The 18577-nt window shown below is 38.7% G+C and overlaps 1 protein-coding gene across 1 annotated transcript in view; it reads left to right on the top strand.

The window, feature by feature from the left end:
- Positions 1 to 18577, top strand: part of LOC149192302 (SEC12-like protein 1) — a 53815-nt gene that overhangs the window by 27135 nt on the left and 8103 nt on the right. The window contains exons 3-8 of the mRNA XM_089404536.1: positions 1001 to 1130; positions 1261 to 1352; positions 1442 to 1541; positions 1667 to 1739; positions 1845 to 1965; positions 17743 to 17862. Coding sequence (XP_089260662.1) covers positions 1001 to 1130; positions 1261 to 1352; positions 1442 to 1541; positions 1667 to 1739; positions 1845 to 1965; positions 17743 to 17862 — 636 coding nt within the window. The remainder of the gene's footprint in view (positions 1 to 1000; positions 1131 to 1260; positions 1353 to 1441; positions 1542 to 1666; positions 1740 to 1844; positions 1966 to 17742; positions 17863 to 18577) is intronic.

Genomic DNA, 18577 nt, shown 5'->3' on the forward strand with positions numbered 1-18577 from the left:
AAATGTTTTTTTAGAACCATCTTTTCATTTCACCTTGAACCTTATTGCACAAGTTCTAGTAGTCCTATCCTAGGGAAGCTTCCCTAGAGCTGGAGGAGAGCTGTCCTAAAGAGCAGAAGAGGGTTGGTCAGGTGACAATGACCTCTCTCTTAGTTACACCAAAGTCCTCGAGCTTTAGGACTTTATCTCAAGCAATGAGGGTTTGTGAGATAACAGGGTGAATTTAGGCTTAGGAGCAGAAATACAAGTGTCACAAAATGGGTAAAAATTGAAATACGACTCAATGCTCCTAGGCTTTTTATCCTAGATCAATTTAGGAAGTAATTTCAACTCAATTTACGCCTTCCTTGCCTTGTTAGGCACTAGAACTAATTTGGCCACCCTCATTGAGCAAGAGCCCCATCCCTTGGTACAATTCTTGTTGCTTAATTAATGTCATAACCCACAGAAAAGTTAGCTTCTTCAATGACATATAGGGTATATGAAAGCATGTGTCATAATGAATCATCATATATATGTGTGCGTGTGAGAGAGAGGGATCACCCATAATTGTCGATGAAATACTCATCAATATTCATCATGGAAATAATGATTCCAAAGCCTCATGTCCCAACCAAACAATTGTGTTTCGATGATAACTTCCTCAATGAAGTTTCAATAAAATGAATGTAGTTCACTAAGGCTGTTACAACTTTTGATGAGATTACTTGTACATTTTACTAAGCATCTGCTTCAATTCTGACTGCTACTCAGATAGTTTAGAGAAGCATTAAACTGATTAAATTTTCATTTCACTGTACAAGACATGTCTTGTGTTTCAGGATTGCCTATATTTTATTGACCAATGATAACTTGTTTGAAGTTATGTCTTTTGCATCAGCAAATGAATACTGGAATACTGGAATGGGGATTCATTTATGTATTATGATTTGGTTAGTACAATGAGCTTGACAGGTGTTGTTGGGGAAGGTAAACCAAAAATATTGGTGTGAACATGCAGGTTTTTCGAATTGGATGGAAATTCAAAACTGAAGGTATCGGATATAGTTTTGTCTGCTATGCAAGACATAGGACCTCAAAAGTGCCTTGCATTTAGTGCTGATGGATCTAAGCTTGCTACTGGAGGAGAGGTAATGAAATATTGGTAATTGGCATGGTAAAATCTCAGTGATTCAGCAGCTAATTCTGTATTATCTGTTGTCATATTAAATAAAATTTTGTTTTGATCCTTTTTACAAGGAAACATATGTCTGTGTGTAGGATGGACACCTTCGCATCTTTGAATGGCCAAGCTTGCAAGTTTTACTGGATCAACCAAAAGCCCACAGTTCATTTAAAGACTTAGATTTCAGGTGATCTTTTAAACTTTAGGTGTTTATTCTCTCTATGTTCCTATGTTTTATGATTTGTCATTGGATAACTAGAACTGAGTCCATTTCAGCCTGGATTCGGCTTTTCTTGCCTCAACATCAAATGATGGCCCTGCAAGAGTATGGGACATCATAAAGGCTGCACCATTAGCTACTTTAACACGTGATCAGGTAGGGCTTGAATGTTTCCAGTCATTCAGAGTTGGCCTTTTTGAGAATAGTTCCAATGTATAGGATCAAGACCGTAACTTGTATTAATTCTACTATTGATTTTTTGAGTGGCTGAATCTTCACAGGGTGAGAGCATTGACTTTTGTAGATTTTCTCGAGATGGAACCAAGCCATTCCTTTTCTGCACTGTAACAAAAGGTAAATATTTCTGTCTCAGGTTTATGATGGGCTGATTACTATTCCAAATTCTGAATTTCCATAATTCCTATTTATTTACAGCCAATTAACTACAGTCCAATTCAGGTGGGAAATCAAGAATTGCAGTCTGGGACATTACTACATGGAGAAAGTTAGGAGGGAAGAAGTTTCTGGACAATCCGATCTCTGCATTTGGCATCAGTCGGAATGGAAAATTCCTTTCTATGTAAGATGCTAACTCTAAGCTTTATTGTTTTGTAAAGAGTCAAAGCAGGAAAAAAGCCACCAGTGTTTCAATGAACATAAACAATACATTTTATCAACATGAATTTGCATGGGTTTAAGTGCTGCTCTTTGATGGTGGGCATCAAACTTGTGATGCCCTGATGGAGACATAAAGTTCAATGTTACCAGGATATAATCTTCTTTACAACGGAGCTTTGTTATAAGAGAGATTAATTTGGGCTGAGAATATCTTACTGAGAAGATCACTGGGACATGTTAGTGTGGTATAGAGCTTTAGGTAAGTTGATGCTCATAAATCAGGAATCTTTGTCAGATTACTGTACACTTTGAAATATGGTCCAGATTTCAATTTAGATATATAAGATAAAAAACTAGGTAGCTGTAAATAGACTGTGGTACACTAGATTTCAATAAAAGAGCAGCTTCAAATTCAAAATGCATATGTGCTATTCCATGGCCAGGAGACTGCAGGATAGAGTTCCTCCGGTAGGTTTAACAAGGTGATCTTTCTCACAGATTTACTAGCCTCTTGGGCAAGGGTTTCAATGGCCAAAGTTGCCAAACAAGACATCAACTAGCCCTAGAAGCCCTAGTTTGAGTCACAAGAGGGCTGATCCGTTTGATTCAAGGCTGATATTTGTGTTGCAGGCATTTGGAAGAGCTCTAGTGCACTTTGGAAGGCGACTAGCCAACTAGCAAGGCCTTAGGGCCAGGGGTTTGCTTTCTAGCCCCAATTTTCTCATTTCTGTTTAATGATCAGATCTGATATTTCCTAATAACAACAGTAAAAATTCTGAATACACACCCTAAATAAGCCCTAAAAATCATTGACATAAGTCTACATTCACTTCACAATTAATCTCAATTGATAAGAAGGGCTTATTTCATGATTTCTATGGTTTTCTAGCTAATCTTGGGTAGCTGATATAAGTATTTCTGAGTCTGATATAAATGTTGCAGCAGTGGAATTTAGGAGTTTTGGCTCTAAAGTTTGACTCTAAAGTCTAAACAGTACTAATACACTCGAGAAGTCATAATAAGTTTGGTTTGGCAAAGTAACATAAGTAGTTTTGCTCTAACTATCATTATTGTCTTGTTGGCCACCCTTTGCAGTTTGCGTCACTGGCATAATTGTGCATTTCAAGATTTGCATATAAGTGTGATCTAAAAAAATCAACCTTATTGTGGAGAGAATCTAGTTGCATATCTTGTTGAGGAGCTTGAATAATGGTTAATGCTCTTGTTTATTAAGGAAAATTGTGTCTAATTGCTAAAGTGATATAACATTGTTCTTGTTCCTTGTCATCAACATAAAGATTGCTAATTGATAAAGTCCCGTTACATTCCTCGCTATCTTACTTGGTTTCTAATTGAATTGGTGCTTCTTGTTCTTCATTGTCATTATTTTAAAAATACTTGTATTATTAAGTCATTGTGATTAAATAATCAATTGGAGGTTGCTTGTCTCATTGTTACATTGTTTCATTGGTTTTGAAGCACTTTAATTAGCAAATCTTGTTTCATTGGCACTATTGCTTTAATGAGATTCGCTCTTATAATTTCATTTTAAGTACTTGATTCATGCCCTTGTATTGAATATCTAACTTCAAGTAATTTAACTCAAAGTACTTAAGGGGTCATTAGTAATCTCACTTAAAGTTATCTCTCATAATCTTGCATATCATTCTAGGGCTAGTAGTGCATTAATTAATTTACTTCCAACCATAAGCTTGGTTGAAAGAAGATAGGACCACCTTTCTCACCCAATTTGCGAAGTTCAGACCCTCACTTGTGGTTTACACAGTGACCATGCAGTCGTCAGGGCCACAGTCCCTGCAACGTTGGAGGCATTTGAGTGGTTAGAATCTCAGGGGAGGTATCGTTAATAAATCCATAGCTTTCTTCCCCTTGATTTCTCTCCACAACCTACACTTCAGGCTAATTTCAAAACAATTGAGAGAGAGGACTCACTCAAATAAGCATTTAATTTAAAATTTACCAAGAATTTGCATTTCACTTAGTCCTAGGTGTTGCATCTCATATAGGATAGTTTTCATCCTAGCAACAACTGTTCATCTGGTAACTTGGAAATTAATCTATATTGTGCAAGTAAATTGACTCCATAAGGCACCGGTCTCTCAATAATCTAATTAAATCATACTAATAATTAAACTTGCCAATCATCATTAACCAAGTTGCTAGGCTATTCAGTTGTGTCTCCCAAACTTGTCGGTTCCCGACAGGTTTTTCATCCTCACGTTTCATAGGGACAACCCCCCATAGCCCGCCTTAGGGAGACAGCTAGAATGAAGAGGGTGGGGATAAAAGTGACAACGCCTGCCTTGAGTCGTTGTCGCATTCACCTGTATAATTTGGGCGACAACACCAGTCATGTGGAAGGATGCTCCTAAATCAATATACAATATATTGCTATCTGGTGAGCTTTCCATTCAAGCAATTAATTAGAAATCTTTCTCGAACTTGGCAGAAAATGCATCTACCTCCATTGATGTAGCTACATGATCCTTACTGGACTCCTTCTCCCTTTAATAAGGCTCCTAGAGGCTACGAATGCTTCAAAATTTCTTCTCCTGTGATTGCGTTGTTTCTTGTGATATGTGGATCAATTCATGCTGGTCTTTATTCTGTTCCCTGCTCTGATACCATGTACAATTCCTTGAAAATTCTGTTATGCTTGAATGAACAAATCTAAACCTAACTTGTAACCCAAGACAAAATTTCTAGGGAACCCAATTGGGAAAACCTTCTGCTTGCTTGAGAATTTTATTGATTAGAAATTGAGCAATAGATCTCGTACAACACAATTGATTCAATCAGAAAACACACTTGTCTTCCTGGCTTGTTCTAAGCTTGAAACCCTTGCAAGACCGCTGATTTTTGTTGCTTTCGTTCCTTGCCTTTCCTCTGCTCCGAATTCTTTGCGTAAACCCAGGAAATAAGCCCCTATTTCCTAGCGCATGAGCTGCTCCTATTTCTTAAGAATTAGCTCCTAAATTCTACCACATTCCACAAGGAAAAGTATCCTTCTATCAAGCTCGCACAAGCCTCTCCTTGGCTTATCTCTCTCTCACAAGCTCACACACACAAACCTGTGCTCTCTATTGCCTTGGCTTATCTCTCTCTCACAAGCTCACACACACAAACTTGTGCTCTCTATTGCTTTGTCTCACCAACTCGTGCTCACAAAACAATGAATAATTCCATGTCTTGGTCCTCCTTATAAGCAATTCGAATGGCTAAATCTGGCAAGTCAATATTTGAGGAATCGAACTGGTGATTGAGTTGTTAACTAAGTTGAAGTGGCTCATGCAACTCGTCCTAAGTCTCGATCTAGAATTAGAGACTTGTCACTCATTGTTTTCTAAGTTAACTCGCACTAGAAGACAAATGAACTCTGCCTTCCACTTTTGCACATTAGTTAACTGTTTCATAACTCATCCTAATTTGTAGGGACTCATCCTAAATCATAGGAATCGTCATAACTTATAGGAATTGATTCCTAACTTATAGGAACTCGAGCATGCTAAGGAAGAACTCGTTGAGGTCCATTTGATTAAAGCACAAATCAAGGTTCTTGCTATCATTTTCAACAAGGGATTTTGGTTTGATGAAGATTATAAAATAAGCCCAAGGGAGAGGTGAAGACACACAAGTGGAGAAAGTGATTTTCTTTAGAGCAAGAGGCTCAGATATACTATAACACAGAGGAGGAAGAGTGCAGGTGGATTCGAGAGCATTTTCAGGAGGCCAAATTGTTGGAGATTGTAGGGCCAAATTGTTGAAGCGAGAAGGAGGTTGAATTGCTGGAGAGGCTGATTTGCTAGGGACAAATTTTCTAAGGAGCGAGGTTGTTTGAAGGGAAGATGCAGGGCTGAGTTGCTGGTGAGCGGTGGGATGAAAATCTCTAGGTAAAATTTCTTCAGAGGCTTATTTCCAGTGGACCGAAATTCCTAGGGCCAAATTCTTCCAGTGGAATCGAGTTACATGTTCCAATCAATACATATTTCCTTGTAATTTCTTTGAGTCAAAATCTTGATTTTCCTGAGATTAATTAATGAAGGAGAATTGTTGTGGGTGTTTATCTATTGTAATGTGTGATTGATCTCTCTCTGATTTTATTTCTGTTGCATATATAAATTTCTAGAAGTTAAAATACTAGTGATTTTATTTTTCAACAATTCAGAATTTATTTGGATGATAAAATAAATTTCCAGGAATAAATAATTGTTTCAAGAAAATAAACCTGGACTGGTAATAGGAGATTTAACACCTTCCTCTTTCCTGAACTCGACCTCCATGAATTTCCCTCAAAATTCCCTACTGTACTTCTGCCCACTTCTCTTTTGTCTAGTCGCTCTAGATAAAATCACTTCCTACACAATTGTGTCTTCACCTCTCCCTTAGGTTTATTTTATAATTTCATTAAGCCAAAATCCCTAACGCTAATCTCCTAAGTGATCAATGGCTATGATTAAATCCCAAGCATCACTTGAGATCAACAAGTGAGATTATATTTAAGTCAATTAAATAATTTTATTATTTTTCCTCAGAACTTTGGCCTTATAGTCCAGACTCCACAATAATCAATTAGATTAATTATTGTACTCTTTCTAAGCTAACCTTAGGAAAGAAAATATAAAATCACTTACTGCACCAAGCAAGCACCTAAAGAGGTAACCAAATATCTTCTACATGTTTAAGACACCATGCCAATGTAGAAGACCTTCTGAGGCTACAAAATCAACATCAAATGGAATAACCTTATTAAGGAGGATGCCCCGTGGGAGATAGGAACTTTGTGCCTACAACACCCTTCGTTACCCTTTCTTTGAGGAAAAGCCATCTTGAAGCAAGAGGAAATGTTATGTACATATATTAATATAGATAGACATAGGGTGTAATATTCCTAACGGAAATATTAAGTGAATAACAGAAACATGCACTATGACAACAACTAGGAAATTCAACACATACATAAGAAATCGCAACACAAGAGGAAATGCACCAAAACTCTGAGCCATTTTATTTATTTCCGGGAAAATAGAGTACAAATGAGTATGAAAGAGGAACTTGGGCTTGCTACAACAAGAAAATCCAAACCCAGGCGATGATCAAGCTGCCCAAATGTCAGATGAGCTCCCCACCATGATTTGGCGCTAGCCCAAAAATTAATTGCCACTGCTACTGTAGGCGAACTGAGATTTTGGCCCTCAATTCTACTCCAAAAATTCTACAAAATTAAATGTGAGCTCTCCACACTAGTTCCAACAAAACCCAAAAATATCTCACAGACCCAAGTGGTGGAAATGGTCCTGGGGTAAATTGCGCCCTCCTTCAACAATTTATGCTACTAACTGCTGAATGGAAATAGGAATTCTGCCCTTGGAATTGCTTAGAAAATTCTGTAAAATTAATCCTAGCCTCCTCTCACCAAACCCACAAAAACCCAAAAAGGTTTGCGCTGAATCCACTGACCTCTGGTGACCCCCGACGAGTGTAAATTGCTCAATTTGGCCAGCAAACACCCTACAGTTTAGATATTGCTGAATTTGGCCCAAATCTCCCTCCAAGAAATCCTCCCTAACTCTTGCAAATTTCTCCAGTCAATCACCAAGTATACCCTAACTCGAATGCTCCCCAAATTCTGAATCTCTGCAAGTGAACAGAAGCTGCCAGCAAACCCCTGCGCAGGCCCTGGAATAGATAAATTCGGTCCTCCAAAATGCAGCACACTCGCCTCTGCAAATCCCCAAGGAAAAACTCGTCCTCCCTGTGGATAATTCTTTGCAAATTATTTAGATGATCTTCCGAATACATTGCATTAGGTTTCTTTTTTATCGACATTTCGAACCAACAACAATGGTTCATCTTCAGGATGTGAAAGGTTATTGAAAGACTGGCCTTATTTTTCCAAATATATATAAAGATGTATGAGATGCTTAGCCGACATACATTAGGATTTATTAAATTATTTTTAAATTGTTCTATTTGTTTTAAAATTGTGATAGAATTAATTTAATTATTCTTTTATGTTTTGTAAATTTAATTGTATTTTTGTGATATTTAGGGATTTTAAAATTATTATAGAATTTTTTTTTTTTTCATTAGGGCTATGGTTATATTAATTATATTTGTATTAATTATTTCGTATTTTAATTATATTTATTTTAATTAATTATTTTAATTTTAATTATTTTGATTATATTTATTTTAATTCATTATTATTTTAATTGTTATTTCAATTTATTTATTAATTATATAATTATTCTAATTATATTTATTTTAATTAATTATTTATTTTAATTTTAATTAATTAATTATTTTAATTATTTCAATTATATTTATTTTAATTAATTATTAATTTTAATTGTTATAATTATATTTATTTCAATTTATTTATTAATTATTTATTAATGAGTTAATAATATCTTCTTTGCAAATTCTCTGGCCAAAACTCCACTATCTGCTAGCTTCTCTCAGCCCCTTCGAATTTCCTTCGGCTCCCTAAGAGAAGCACACTCTAGCTGGAAATAGTATGCAATGTAGCTCCTAGAGAAGCCCTGAGATGGACTTCTTCTTACTCCCCTAGGGTGACACTCAAAGTTCACTGAAGGTAGAGGCGGAATTCCGCTTGGAATTCCTGGTGCTAAACAACACTTTTCTTCTTGTGCTAAACAACCCCAAGAGAAGATGAAAGGTGAAATGTAATAGTCAAAAGATGATTAGCAAATGAGTCCATCCTCTTATAATTTCTCCCCATGCTTCTAGACTCCTTTTTTAAATATTATTTTATTGGTGGGGTCCATTTACCACTAAGTGACTTTTGCCTCCATTTTAATAAAATAATAATCTGCCACCAATCTCCAATAAAATAATACTTTCTACCTTTCTCCAAAATAATATTTCCCCCCTTTACTTAATATCACCCAAATTAGGCAAAATTCCCATGCTCACAAAATTGGGAATATTATAGTTCTCTCCGCCAAAAATTGCTTGTCCTCAAGTAATGCCGAAACAAGTGCCCCCTCTACCTGCGAATCACCACTATTATCACTAGTAATACTAGGGTCCCAAATGCGCCACTGATTCAACCCTGATCTCTGCACTGTTTGATCACGAATGAATCTCTCAATACTAGGATCCCAAGGCATCCTGATCAATGTGAAGCACCCCTTGCTCTACTCACCATCAAACTGGGTATAAGCTCTAGAAGTCCTCTGCATATTATCAATAAGTAGAGCATCATGATAATGTAGGACTTTGTAAGTAGAGCATCATGATAATGTAGGACTTTGTCCAACTCTCCATGAAGCTGCCCTACCAAGTAGTCCACCTCATGCGCACCAAGAGTAAAATCCCTGAAGATACAGCCCAATCCCTGTGGGGACGAAGTCTCTCCCGCATGAGCTCCTCCTGATATCCTCCTATTTAGTATTGACCAACCTGCCATGTTGATGTAGTCCCCCACGCCATCAATGAGTCATTGAACCCAATGGAGAATTTGACTGATCTCCCCCTATAGTAGCCAGCTCATCCCTAAAGGTCGTTGAGATATGTAGTACTGTGATGCTCAGGTCCTATGCTCGTCTCAAAAAAGCACCACCATGCTGTCGTTGTGCCACTCTGACTAGAATAGTTTGCCCATCGTGTGCACATTGCAACCTCCTCCCCTGAAACCTATAGGCGAAATATCGATGAAGGCCAAGCTCATCCTGCCTAGATGTCTTTATGATGTCAATATCTACCCACCCATCCCTAGTGTCATTCCTAAGCTGCAACTGAAGATGCCTGCCTCGCCAAACAATGGAGGCCTTAGTGATCCGCCATGTGTCAACCCCAAAGTGAGCTAGATCACCCTCTGCTATGGTCCTGCTCCTCATGAGATGGAGTGGCTTGTCAACCAACTGAATCCATGGATCCCCTAGCTAGACCTGCTACGACATAGCTCTAACAACTGCTGGAATCCGTCTGTTCCTTGTCCCTAGTCTCTGCATGCAACCAACATATAGGCCCTATATATCATGAACTAATGTGATGCATGCTAAACTGACCTGTGCCTGCCACTACGTAGTACCAATGACTATTGAAAGCCACATGTGCCAAATAACTACCCCTTGAAGGCAACCAATAGATGGGTATCTGATACTCGCAATCGACTCAGTGTATGTGGACCGTTCCTGCTCCTGCCAACCATTATCATTGATTTACCATCTGCCCTCTTGATAATGCGCTAATACAATGTCTGGAGGCCGGACACATACTGGAAAGCTGCCTCAGTCGTACATGATATCCTTTGCTCATGCATGGTCCTGACATGCCCTGTGGAAAGATTGACACATGTCTCCCTCGTGACTAGCTCCCTAGATGTAGGCTCACTGATGAACGAAATGCCATCCCTACAGATGATCACCTCATCCCCCAACCTGTGGCTGTCAACTTGTGCACTGACCCAATGCCACCACTGAGAAGTCTCTCCCCTACTGTGTTCAGTGTCATCCCAAGATCTCAGGTGCGCTCCTTGGACCCCGTTGCTCGTGCCCAGTGTCAAAGAACAACAACCAAATCCTCTGTGCCTGTAAGTGATGTATAAGAGGGATAGGTGTGTGAGTCCCCATGGATACCATCGAGTATCGCTCATCTGAGTCCCCGTCGATCTTGGGTGAACTACACCCAAAGGAATACCTGATGTCTCTATCCATAAGTCTCCTTGGAGGCAACCTTCCAAGACTTCGCTGATGCCCCTGCATCCCACCGAGTATCTCTATACTCGACTTGGCATTGTACCCTGCAGCCTATCCCTGTACACCACTGGATACCCTATGCTATTGCTGTAACATCTTGTATCGTCTTGTATCCTGCCTGTGTCACTGTACCTGGCACTCCCCACGTGTACTCGATGCGATGTGAGTCGCTCAATGCAAACCAACATGCTACATCTAACAACCACTCATCTCACTGCATACCTTTATACAACACTGGATGCTAGGGTCTAAAATTGGGTTTGTATGAATCAGGTCGCATCCCTCTGCATAACACTGGATTTTGCAGCATATCTCTGTGCACCCCTAGGTACCATTGCCTACTGTCGTACCACACTGTATCATATGCCATCCCGCATGCGCCAACGCATCCACCACTCTGCTAGTAGGCCCTCCATGATGTGGGCTACATCTCCCCATCTACCTTGAAAGACTTGAGCGACCCGACTCCTCACATGCCAATGGGAATGGCATTACTGTGCCTTTCCTCAATAGCTCCAGTGTCCAATATACCAATGAGAGAGCACCGTCTCCATATAATGCCCTGTCTGGTGGCCTGCCGATGCCACCTCCTCTTACCAACACCTGCCAAAGTAGGCTAATCACCATGTAATTCCACGCACAGTCAATATGCCAAGACAACTCATGAAATATGTCTGCTCCCCTATAAAACCATCTCGTCACTAGTGCTGCTTGAGGCTCTGATGGAGATTTGAAAATGTGTGTGTGCCCAAACATCGGATCCATCACGCAACGACTACCATCACCTACCGGCGCTATGATGTGATGGGAAATCCCACCTGGATCCCAACAACAGTTTGGCCCTCGAGTTCCTCTAGTAATCCTTGGCCTCTGCTGAAATGTGGCCATGGATGTATCCAACTGCCTAGCCTGCTCCATCGGGTACCAACTCAGTACTTTTCGCCATCCAATCCCAAAGGAGGGATAGAATGTACAATCCCTTGTGGAAGGAACAAGCCCTCCAAGCTGATGCAGTGTCATACTCTACTCATGTCTCTTAATCTTGCTCACCTGGCCATCCCCTCGGGTATCTCTAGACAACTCTGCCTCTCTCAATCCAATGTGTAAGGGTGGGCTAATAACGCTATAGATCCCGTCACTGTGCCTCTGAAACAAACTGTGCTGAAATCCCAACATGTGGTCTCTATGTTGCCCCTCATCAATGGCTAGCCCAAAGGGTGGTTGCACATCCTCCTCCACCATGAACTCAACATGAACCTCCAACTACTTCTCCAGAGACAACCCAACATGCAAGACATGCTCGCCAATCATCTGTAGGTGTTTGTCGTCTGGTAACTCTGGCATAGATCTGGATGCCTCTGTACCTATTGGCTCCTCATCGATAGTGGAGATGTCTCCCAACACCTCATCAACCTATGGTGCACTGCTATCACCAGAGTACTCGGTCACAACCCCGGATACCTCATCAATGGATACCTCAACAACGGATGGCATCTCATCAATGGGTGTATGCTCAATTGTCTCCTTGCCAACCATGGCCCCTTCAACTACTCCTTCATCTTCTGCCTTAATCCTCCTCATCATCCCTGCATAATTCCACTGAATTCCCATTGATTTGTGCATGTCTCTTAGTTCACAGAACTCCCAAAAAGAGAGGGATGTTTGAATGCGATGTCCCAATGATTGGTATGCCCTCCAATTTGCTGCCAATAACTCCACATCAATTGCAATCATGTCTTGCCTTCTTGATGCATTCTCCATAATTTTGGGCATAGTGGATTTGTTGTATAATTGAGAATGGTCCTGATTCCCAATTGTGGTATGAACTAGCTGCTTCTCCACATCAATCATCATTTGTTGCATCCTATTCACCTCATTCAAGGTTACTACCATGTTGTTTGATTTAACCTTTCTTTGAATCCCATGATTTCTTAGTTTTTTTTTTTTTTTTTATTCTGGTCTTGTCATAGAATGAAGGATTTGCCACAAGATGAGCCAATATTATGGCTCTGATACCACTGTAATATTCCTAACAGAAATATTAAGTGAATAACAGAAATATGCACTATGACAACAACTAGGAAATTCAACACATACGCAGGAAATCACAACACAAGAGGAAATGCACCAAAACTCTGAGGTATTTTATTTATTTTCGAGCAAATACAGTACAATTGAGTATGAAAGAGGAACCTGGGCTTGCTAAAACAAGCAAATCCAAACCCAGGCGATGATCAAGCTTCCCAAATGTCAAATGAGCTCCCCACCATGATTCCGTGCTAGCCCAGAAAATTATTGCCACTACTGTTGTAGGAAAACTGAGATTTTGGCCCTCAAATCTACTCCAAAAATTCTGCAAAATTAAATGTAGGCTCTCCACATTAGCTCCAACAAAACCCATAATATCTCACATATCCAAGTGGTGGAAATGGTCCTAGGGTAAATTGCGCCCTCATCCAACAATTTATGCTGCTAACTGTGGAATGGAACTAGGAATTCTGCCCTCAGAAAATTCTGTATAATTTATCCTAGCTTTCTCTCACCAAACACACAAAAACCTAGAATGGGTTTGGGCTGAATCCACCGACCCCAGGTGACCCCCAACAAGTGTAAATTGCTCAATTTGGCTAGCAAACGCCCTACAATTTAGATTTTGCTAAATTTGGCCCAAATCTCCCTCCAAGAAATCCTCCCTAACTCTTGCAAATTTCTCCCCTCAATCACCAAGCAGATCCCAACTTGAATGCTCCCCAAATTTTGAATCTCTGCAAGTGCACATGTGTTGCCAGTAAACCCCCGTGCAGGCCCTGGAATAGATAAATTCGGTCCTCCAAAATGCAACACTCTCGGCCGTACAAATCCCCAAGGAAAAACTCATCCTCCTTATGGATAATTCTCTGCAAATTCTATGGCCAAAACTCCACTGGTTGCTAGCTTCTCTCAGTCCCTTCGAATTTCCTTTTGCGCCCTAAGAGAAGCATGCTCCAGCGGAAAATAGTATGCAATGTAGCTCCTAGAGAAGCCCCAAGATGGACTTCTTACTCCCCTAGGGTGACACTCGAGGTTCACCAAAGGTAGAGGTGGAATTCCGCTTGGAATTCTTGGTGCTAAACAACACTTTTCTTCTTGTGCTAAACAACCCCAAGAGAAGATGAAAGGTGAAATGTAATAGTCAAAAGATGATTAGCAAATGAGTCCATCCTCCTTTTATAATTTCTCCCCATGCTTCTAAACTCCTTTTTTAATTATTATTCTATTGGTGGCTGCCATTTTCCACTAAGTGACTTTTGCTCCATTTTAATAAAATAATAATTTGCCGCCAATCTCCAATAAAATAATACTTGTTACCTTTCTCCAAAATAATATTTGCCCCCTTTACTTAATATCACCAAAATTAGGCAAAATTCCCATGGTCACAAAATTGGGGATATTACATAGGGTATAACGTAATTTTGTACAATTCCAACATGAAATATTTATATTAGAAACTTTGTTTATAATTGTCATCATCCTCTAATTTTTCTCCTTTGGATTGTTGTCCCAAGTCTTAACTGTTTTATTTGACTACACCACCTTACAATAATGGGGTAATAACCTCAAGTTGTAGTGCACATTAACCAGGATTTCTACTTGGTCTTCATTTAGGGCGTTTCTCTTCACATTGTGGATGAAGTTATAGGTGCTCTGACACCCTTTGTAGAAGAACTATTCACAATCTATGAGAGTAGAATCGCTATAAATGTTCCACCATTCTATAGGATTCATTGTGTGTCGATCTTTAGTTGCATGCATATTGCAAAAGATTCATTTACCATTGATGTACATTCTCAATTTAGTTTGTACTTGATCACACTTGGCATCACATGAACTAGCATGTCTAATGTAGTGATATACCCATTTTGAACCTCTGGATATGTGTGGTTTTCTCCTAGCCTCATCCCTATTTACTGATTAGGATTTCTATCGCCCAAATTAGCAGGTCTCGTCAAGGTCTTTGTGAGAGGTTAAGATGATACTAGTCAAGACAAGTGCGCATTGTCACCTTAGCACAAGGTCTCACTCTTTAAGCCTAACTTCTATTGCCCACTGTCACCTCGGCATGAGCCTTCACTCTTTAAGCCGAACTCCTATCGAAAGGATATGGCAGTATTCCCTACAAGGATGGTTCACCAAAGAAATTAAAAGACCAATGCTTTAAAATGGGGTTGATAGGAGTTAATTATTGTTTATTGCTTATTTGGAAATGATGTATGACTGTAGAAAAATGAATACCAACAAGAAAAAAAATGCTTAAAATACAAGAAATAGCTTTTAGAATTGTACAATGTCAAGTGTTAGAATCCCTTACCAATTGGGAGATGAATACCTTGTTGTAGACCTTGGTAACTATAAATGATGAAGTAACTTCTTGTTTTGCACCTTCAGATTTGAAAAATGCATAAAAACGTAGAAAACAAGTGAAACCCCCTTTTGGGACCACCCACAAGTGCAAAAACACACTGAAAAGTTGGATTTGTGGGTGGGAAGGCTAGGGAAATGAATAAATGACAATAAAAACAACCGAATACTAAGAATAGGTGAGCAAAAATAATGATAATGAAATTTGGAAATTGCATGTACTATTTAATTGCCACAGGTGCCCTGAATACAACCATCTCTTCAGGGATTGTCCCCTGAATCTCACAGAGGAAATACAAGGAAATCAATAGAAATTGGATTGTGAGGGTTTTCAGAAATTCCAACCTTGTCTAGAAAACCCTCGAGCACAAAATGTTGCAACACCACAACTCCACCTAGGGTTCTTAAATTGACCCTAGTGACTTCCCCCAAAGTACAATTAGAAGAGAAACAATGATTTGATGTGATGAGTACGAGGACTCTCTACTTCATCTATTTATATGAAAGGTAAGGGATTGTAACAATACAATGTGTGTCTAAGCCATTACAAGTAACCTACAATGAGCTCTTGTGGCCAACACAAGTGAAGCACTCACTCAAAAGTATACATGTCATGCTCCAAGGTGATGTTGTACACAATAAGGGCTTCAAGATGATGTAGCTACACAACGTAAGTCAACATTTCTCCATCACAAGTCTCCATAGACTACATTGATCCTCCTAGGCAATGTGCTTCACTAGGTTAGTTACTTCATCAAGAATAATGCCATAGCCTAGGCATCACCAAGCCAACTCTAAGTCTTTGAATAGGAATCCAAGCAACCCCAAGTTATATAGGGCTTGATGCCCTCCTCCAAGATGTACAACATTTCTCCCAAGTAGTGTGTGCTCTAAACAAGGAAACTCTCCATATGGCTACAATGAAAGGCATGCACCAATCTGTCAAGAGAACTCCAATGTCTAAGGGAAGAATACCAAACCAACACTTGAGGTTATGAAATCATTGAGCAAGCTGTCCATTGTGCCAATCTATCATGGACCATCTCCCATGTGCTAATTCATCCCAGACCATCTAGGGCTTAGACATACACTAAGTACCCCAAAGCTCATGAAGCACCTCAAACATGTTGTAAACAATTTTTGAGTTGCCCTAAAGACTAACACAAATGGAGTGAAAAATAGTGTTATAAATCCACAAATAAACCCTAGCCATCCTCCCCTTGGGCCCCACATGCAAAAAAAGAAAAAAAGGGAAAATAAGAGGGAGCATTTTCTTGGTTGTGGGAGCACTTGTGGAGCCACTTTTTGATAGTGGAGGCATTGCAGGAGCACTCTATCCCATATCGTATCACGCTTCTAAAAATCATTCCGTGGAAAGTTCGTTCTAAGAGCACTCTCTCAAAGTTGCGTTAGGGTGTTCTTGCTCGAAGCATGCTTTGGGAGCAGGGGTGTAGTTGTAAATATTTTGCAACATTGCTTTGGTTCCATATAGGTTTTATAAGAGTGATGCACATTAAATATGAACGTGAGAGGAGAGAGAATATTTTATCAATGCTTTTGCAGAAATACAGTAGAGGGCTAGCCTGAGGTAGGGTGCCCACACAGAAACATGCATGCTACACATTCTCACTCACATGATATTTGTATAATGTGGCACATTTTTGTTACGATGGTTTAACTGCCTGGCACTAACCTTAATGGTTACATGTCTTGTCATTAACATTGACATTGAATTAATGTTAAGCTAGTTTGGTCCTTTGGAATAATTTTTAATTTTTGAACACCTGGCACTAACATTAATGGTTACATGTCTTGTCATTAACATTGACATTGAACTAATGTTAGCTAGTTATTTGGTCCTTGGGAATAATTTCCAATTTTTGAACACAACCACTCCTCTCACCACTTCGACACTTTTTTGGACTATTTTCTTATTTTTATTTTTTAATTATAATATATGTGATCCCAATTTGGCATGTCCTGCAAATTTGGGTGAAGCTTCTGATTGTATCAGATACCTGTACCTACATTTCAAAAACTTGTGCAACAGAATATAATTGTACTAAGTACACTTATCTTTTGAATGAGAACATAAGAGGAAGGTAACCATACCTGTCTTGTACTATCATCCCATTTTGAAAAATGTTATTTTTTTCACTCCAACGGAGATAGTTGTATTTTCTGAAAATAGTTGTCATTTTCTGCATTTTTCTTTTTCTAATGTCACCAAACTTAAATGCTACCTTTGATTTATGCTTTGATGTACTAGGAATGAAATAAAACATTTTTACTTTCATGTTGAAAAAATTTGAAGTGCTATAGTGAAATTTTATTCGAAAGTTTGCTTCCTTTGATATTATTATGAGAAAACTATTCATGGTGCTTGAAAGCAGTTCTATATGTACATAGTAAATGGAAGCACTTATATTGACATGCTTTTAAAATCTTGTGTTATTCACAGAGGAAGCAAATAGTAAATGGAAGTACTTATATTATTGGCTTGCTTTTAAAATCTTGTGTTATTCACAGAGGAAGCAAATAGTAAATGGAAGTACTTATATTATTGACTTGCTTTTAAAATCTTGTGTTATTCACAGAGGAAGCACCAAGGGAGATATCTCTATAATTGATGTGCGACAAATGCAAGTGCAGCATTCTATTAAAAGAGCTCACCCTGGTGCGGTTATCACATCAATAGAATTTGCCTCCAATGGAAGGTAGGTACAACTCTAAAAGCAGTTATTTTAGACTTTTTAATTCAAACTTTTAAAAGGATATGGTTTTTTTGGAAAGTCAATTTCAATAGTTTCTATATAAAGCTTTCCCTCTTAGTTTACATAGAAGTAAGACCATCTTGCTAGTTATGAGCTCATATTTTGTGTTTAGCTTCTCATTTTGCACAAGACTATAACTGATCAGAATATATCTTAAAACCTGAGAAAATGACACAAATATATCAATCAATAGGAATTTTGAACTAATGAGTTGGTTGAGCCTGAAAAATGGAAATTTAGATTGAGATAAGTTTTCTTTTAGGAAATACTAATATATTGTATACGACAATTGTTATAGGCCAAGTGAAACCTAGAAGGTTAAGGGGAGAAGGTAATTTTGGAGAAGAAACTATGAACGTATTGAAATAACCTTATTTTTATGAAACTCTGGAGCCACATTGATGTAAATGGTATTTAAAAGTTTGGCAATTGTTAAAGTGTGTAACGAAAAAGGTTTGTATACACTGGAAATGTTTAGAATATCTGAAATTTGTGAATATCCATTAGAGGACAGTACTATATTTATATAAGAATATTGAATGTACAAGAGATAAGATATGAGATATATTGATATATATTGATTACAAATGAGGGCCCGCTTATATATCTAGGCAGGTACCCCTTCATGAATAGTGATGTCTTTACAGACATGCCTGTT

This window comes from Pinus tabuliformis, chromosome 2_2 (assembly GCF_031772625.1).
Source record: "Pinus tabuliformis cultivar Carrire ecotype Pingquan chromosome 2_2, CPIR1, whole genome shotgun sequence".
NCBI lineage: Eukaryota > Viridiplantae > Streptophyta > Pinopsida > Pinales > Pinaceae > Pinus > Pinus tabuliformis.